Source organism: Lipophrys pholis, assembly GCF_963383615.2.
Source record: "Lipophrys pholis genome assembly, chromosome: 3".
Taxonomy (NCBI): Eukaryota; Metazoa; Chordata; class Actinopteri; order Blenniiformes; family Blenniidae; genus Lipophrys; species Lipophrys pholis.
Window position 1 is genome coordinate 34,669,279 of NC_137627.1, and position 5,825 is coordinate 34,675,103.

The following is a 5,825-nucleotide window of genomic DNA, read 5'->3' on the forward strand; positions in this document are numbered from 1 at the left end:
TTCTTACATCGTACTCTTTGGTCAAGCTATCAAGACCGTATTTAATCATATACATTTGTATCATAAGCACAGTGTGTTAATATATTATATTTTGAAGGAAATATATACGTTATTTTAAATACGTACTTCAATGGTATTTACTCCTATATGAATGAATCGCACCGTGTGCACACACACACACACACACACACACACACACAGAGCTGCACGTCTGTAAATAAACATGTCTCTGAGACGAGCTTTGCATTTTGTCTTCAAAGTTGGTGACAGGACGAAAACTACCACGTTTTACAGAGATGTTCTGGGAATGAAGGTAAATATAATCGGAGAAAAGTGGAGAATGAAGCTGCTGTTGAGCCTTAATCTTAAAATCTCAACCAGGCTGTTGCACAACCTCACATGTACCAAATAATGAAGCATTGTAGGAACCGGGCTGTTAGAGTAAGCTGTTTTTAACTCATCCCTCATTATTCTGCTTAGATTTTGCGACACGAAGAGTTTGAGGAGGGCTGCAAAGCAACTTGCAATGGGTAGATGTGACACACACACACACACACGCACACGCCACCATGCAGCTGAACTTTGAACTCATTATAATCGTGTTCTATGTAAAAGCCTTCCACTAATGAGCACAACACAGAAACATGCAGTTATTTATGTACTCTCTCATCCTGTTTGCACACACAGCCCTTACGACGGGAAATGGAGCAAGACAATGGTTGGCTTTGGTCCAGAGGATGACCATTTTGTCGCTGAGCTGACATACAATTATGGAGTGGGAGAATATCAGCTTGGCAATGATTTCCTGGTGAGTGAGTGTCCATGTGAACAGGGACCGTAAGAGATGCACAACAATACTGCATGTGTTTGATTGTTGATCCATTCAGTGGTCCACAGGTGACCAGTCCATCTCAACCGATTGCACACACATGTATATTCACAGACAATCCAATTTAGAGAGAAAATTACCCTCAAATGCATGTTTCTCAGACTGTGGGGGGAAACTGGAGGACCTGGATAAAACTGACTTGTGCAAAAGAAGAACATACAACCAAGTCAAACCTGATATATTTTCCATGTGAGGCAGGAGTGCTGACGACTGCACCCCCATGTTTTCTTGACCATTTGCTTTCGCCAATACAAAGGAATCTGCCAAACGTTAACACCTAATGGCAGAAAATACAAGTCTCTCATTGTGGAATTACTATTTTCATGCTGCCTCTTCTTTCAAAACATTCACTGTGCATAACTAGGAAACCGTTTTACCTTCGCTTCAGGAAAACGTGATCTTTCTTTTATTTATCCGACCTGTTTGACTTTGTCCAGCATTGATCATTTTCATTGTTCATTTTGTATTTAAAGCAATATTGGCTGGTAGAAAACTGCTCTAATAATGACATGGTCCCTCAGTAAATTAACATTTCATTGCTTGTTTGTTTTAGGGGCTCACGCTGCAGTCGAGCCAAGCTGTGAGCAACGCTAAACGCCTGGGATGGCCTCTCACTGAGGTGGGAGACGCTCTGTACCTGACGAAGGCTCCCGGAGGTTATTCCTTCTACCTGGTAGACAAAGAGCAACCTGCTTCCGGTGAGTTTGAGGTTGTTGAATTGTCTCCTCTGTCACAGCACGATGTCAATACAGTTATTGAATGTGCTTAAACAAGTAAACTTATGACTTAATGCCTCATTCAGGGGAATGAATACCTGTGATTTGGCTAATGTCAATTATCATTACGTTAACCCACAAACACCTGAGGAACAACACTCTGCCTTCAGGAGCCAGGTGATGCTTTGAACAAACAGGAACTAAAACTTGTTATCAAGTAAGCAGAAACACCAGTGTGACACAGGTGTTAGAATGAGAAGCTCACAAACACAATAAAGTACACGTTGTTGTTGTCACCTGTCTCACCTGCTTAGTTAGAAAACAAATATCTATAAACTGCAAATCCTTTTTTCCATTTTTTTAATTTCTTTTTCTTCTATCTATACACTGTAAATCTAAATGCTGATCATTTTATCCACCATCATTATTCCAAGACACCAATTCAAACCGCTCGGGGGGAAAAGCATGGATGGGGCTTCATCTTAGAGGTTTTTCTCTCTCAGTGGACACACACAATCCTTATGCCATAACCTTTAATAATTTGTTCTCAGACCCGGTGCAGAAGGTTTGTCTGGGAGTGTCAGACCTCCAGAAATCAACCCACTACTGGGCTTCTCTGCTGGGAATGAAGGTGATGGACAAGAACCAGGAGAAGAAGACCGTCCTGATGGGATTCACAGACACCCAGGTGAGTCAGAGCAACGGAGGCGAAGAGAGAAAGGGATGACTTTATTGAGATCACACCAACATGATTTGAAACGTGTTCATGACTAATTACGATATCATAGCACTGATAAGGTTCCTCTGTTGCTGTAGTGCAAACTGGAGCTTCAGGATGTTGGAGGAACAGTTGACCATGGAACAGCATTTGGAAGAATAGCGTTTTCATGCCCACGAGAGCAGGTAAGTTAATCTTTCATTGTAAAAAAAATGTAATAATGTTATTTATTTTAATTCAACTTTGTCTTGTTCACCAGAAGTTAAAATGTGTTTCCCCCTTCATCAGTTGCCGGACCTCGAAGCTTTAATGAAGAAGGAAAGTCAGAAGATTGTCACTCCGCTGGTCAGCCTGGACACTCCTGGAAAAGCCACAGTCGAAGTGGTTATTTTAGCTGATCCGGTAAGAACGCCACCAAATAAAACACTGCAGTCCTGTTCAATCAGCTCTTTTCTTTACCAAGATAAACTGTGAAATGCTTCAGGACGGCCACGAGATCTGTTTTGTGGGAGACGAGGCGTTCAGGCAGCTGTCCACGCTCGACCCCAGAGGAAATGAGCTGCTGGATCAGGTTGGCTGGATTTTACTCGCTCTGCACTATAATCATGTTCAATACTCACTTTGCTTCAGCTTTTTCATACTTTCTACTTGTTGTTTTTTTTTAATTCAGGCCATGACCGAGGATAAAAGTGAGGAGTGGTTCGCCAAACACAACAAACAGAAGGCAGCCGCGTGAGCTGACAGAACCTTTGTGGAAAGCATCAATGTTTGAACAGTCGATATGATGATCGGTTCTTTAGGAAGCACCTGCAGCACATATCTGCTTGTTGTGTCAACATAATAATCCTTAATAACGCAGTGTGAGGTGTATTTTCTTCATGACTTAAGATACGAGCTGCTGTTGAATTGAAAACCTTAGAAATGAACCACTTCTTTGATTTGAAACATATTTTTTTATTATCCCATCAATACAGAACTAGTTCAACTGATTTTTCTTTCCCTCTAATTTTCAAACAGTATCAGAGCTGTATCAAGCAGTATCGCGACTGACCAGTATCTCCCTCCATTTAGTGTTTTTTCACCAGATTCCCATCTGCTTTGTCCGGACAGTTTTTTTCCTGAAATGGTTTGTTGAATCATCAGAAAAAGTCAGAACACGCTATTCCTCAATTTTCCACGTGTGTGTGTGTGTGTGTGTGTGTGTGTGTGTGTGTGTGTGTGTGTGTGTGTGTGTGTGTGTGTGTGTGTGTGTGTGTGTGTGTGTGTGTGTGTGTGTGTGTGTGTGTGTGTGTGTGTGTGTGTGTGTGTGTGTGTGTGTGTGTGTGTGTGTGTGTGTGTGTGTGTGTGTGACTGGCACTTTTTTTTTCCGAATCTTAAAGTGCCTGGACTTTAAAGAGTCCAGGCACTTTTCCAGAATTCTGTGGTGTGTTTGTTTGTTTGTTTCTGTGCTCCGTCCATAACAGGACACACATATTCAGTTCAACACTTTTAGTGGCACCGTTTCATCTAATATGAATGTCTTTGCCTCATGAATAAACTGAGCAGGTCTTTGCTGCAGAGGAAGAGTTCAAACCACTTCACCACCATGCATCCTGGTTTTCCTTCCAACAATCGTCTTTATACTGTCTATCCTTAAGTTTAACTCAGTTTAAAAAACATTTGTCTCCATTATTGTCGTGATTTCATATGAAGAAGTTTTTCAATGGGCCACTCCTGCACTACAAATCTACAAGGGCGCAGATTTAATTTAATTTGTTTTGACACTCTTTTTTTTTTTAAGTTGTGCTGAAGTTCAGTGACATCATCAGCGCGCGACGCCTCAGGGCAGCCAGGACCCTGCAGCAGTTTGTGGGAAAGAAAGGCACTTCTTCCATCCTTCTGTGACGACGAGGCTCGTTATACATAAACCTTATCCACTGTCATGCAATAGCACTGGTTTTGCTGCGTGTGTGTTACGATGACACGTTTGGTTTAAATAAAAAATGGGTCAAAAGCTTCCAAGAGTTTTGCCTGTTTGATGAGTTGTGGTGAAATTCAGTACCAGGAAGTAATATTCAGCCACTTGTTTGAGTTAACCCTAAACAAAAATGGATTAATAGAAAATATTTATTGTATAAACACTTGGTGAGTCAAAGAGTTTATTTGGTCCAAGCTTGAAAAAAACAGGAACTCTTTAGTTCCAACGGTCTGCTCAACAACAGAAGTGTGTGTATGTGTTGTATGAATGCAATTTCTTTATTGTATGTTTTACTGCTGACTGCAACACAGATTGCTTCTGCAGGGTTCATAAAGTTTACCTTGACCGTGATGGAAGCAGATTTACTTTTAGACCATTTCTCGTAGCCTTTTATAGCCCTGACTGACTGCACCAGTGCATTATTTCATGGTTAAACATTAATTGAGTGATTCTTGATGCGTGAAAGTGTAACTGCCACATTTTTTTTAATTGCATGGAATACATTACTATGTAGTACCTAAGATCTTAGATAGTGATCCTAGATAATGTGGTCGTTTGATGCAAGGAGTTCCCCCGCTCATGTAGAAATGTATTATTTCCATGTTGGATGCATCGAGCGTAGGACCAGTGGTTATGGGAAAGACTCAGTAAAATATTAAAAAGCCTGGAGACTGAGAATGCTAATTGCTTGCATTAATGTATTTCCCTGTAAAGTACTGTGAATTGTGTTTGAATGGTGCTTTAATAAATTTGCCTTGCCTTGGTTTCTGTTCCTCTGGCTTAAGGAACATTTGAGTGACTCATAACGCCACCTTGTGGTACAAGCTTCTACTGCAAGTCCATAAAGAGCTGGACAACAAGCTGACTTTGGGATGTATTTCGACAGCATAGCACTGATTTATTTTAAATACATTATTCATCCACCGTTACTTGTGTATGGTTATGTAGTACTGAAGAGTTTATGGCCAGGTTTACACGTACCTGGGTATTTGATAAACGGTGAGATTTCTCTGCATTTGGGCCTTGCATTTACACATAACCGCAGCTACGAGTCTCCACAATTAATGATTCCTGAACATTCCGGCCACAGGGGAGATCTGGAAAAACTCTTCTCCTTTTGGGACGACGAGAGCAGTCGTAAACAATGTGGTTAGAGAGAACCAGCTGATGGCCTTAATGCCACTTTATGGACGCAAACTGCTGTTGAACCCAAAAAAAGAAGAAGTAGAGAACTTCATGCTTCTCGTTACACTGCCACCTACAGGTGTGGGATGCTCACAGCAGCTCCGAACCAGGCATTTATGAAGATTTTCTTCTAAACATAGAGGGAGAAAATATTCGTTTTAGTAAAGACTCGGGTACGTGTAAACGTGGCCTATGCTGATTTACATCAACCACAGTGAATCTGGTTGTGTATCTGAATGTTTGGTTAGAATGAGGTTTGGTGTCTTCGTGGTGTTTGTTGCTGTTCGATGAGCTCAGTGGAGCCGCCAGCGGAGCAGCAGCAGCAGCAGCGGGGCGGACCAAACCAAACCGAACCTACAG

General features: G+C 41.5%; 1 protein-coding gene across 1 annotated transcript; it reads left to right on the forward strand.

Moving 5' to 3' along the window:
• The first annotated feature begins 153 nt into the window (after positions 1 to 153).
• On the forward strand, positions 154 to 5,051 carry glod4 (glyoxalase domain containing 4). Its single transcript, XM_080459270.1, has 10 exons — positions 154 to 313; positions 481 to 530; positions 688 to 808; positions 1,443 to 1,587; positions 2,157 to 2,293; positions 2,422 to 2,508; positions 2,612 to 2,725; positions 2,808 to 2,894; positions 2,994 to 3,055; positions 4,104 to 5,051. The coding sequence occupies exons 1-10, from the start codon at positions 224 to 226 to the stop codon at positions 4,120 to 4,122; spliced, it is 912 nt and encodes a 303-aa protein (XP_080315396.1). The 5' UTR covers positions 154 to 223; the 3' UTR covers positions 4,123 to 5,051.
• The last annotated feature ends 774 nt before the right edge of the window (positions 5,052 to 5,825 follow it).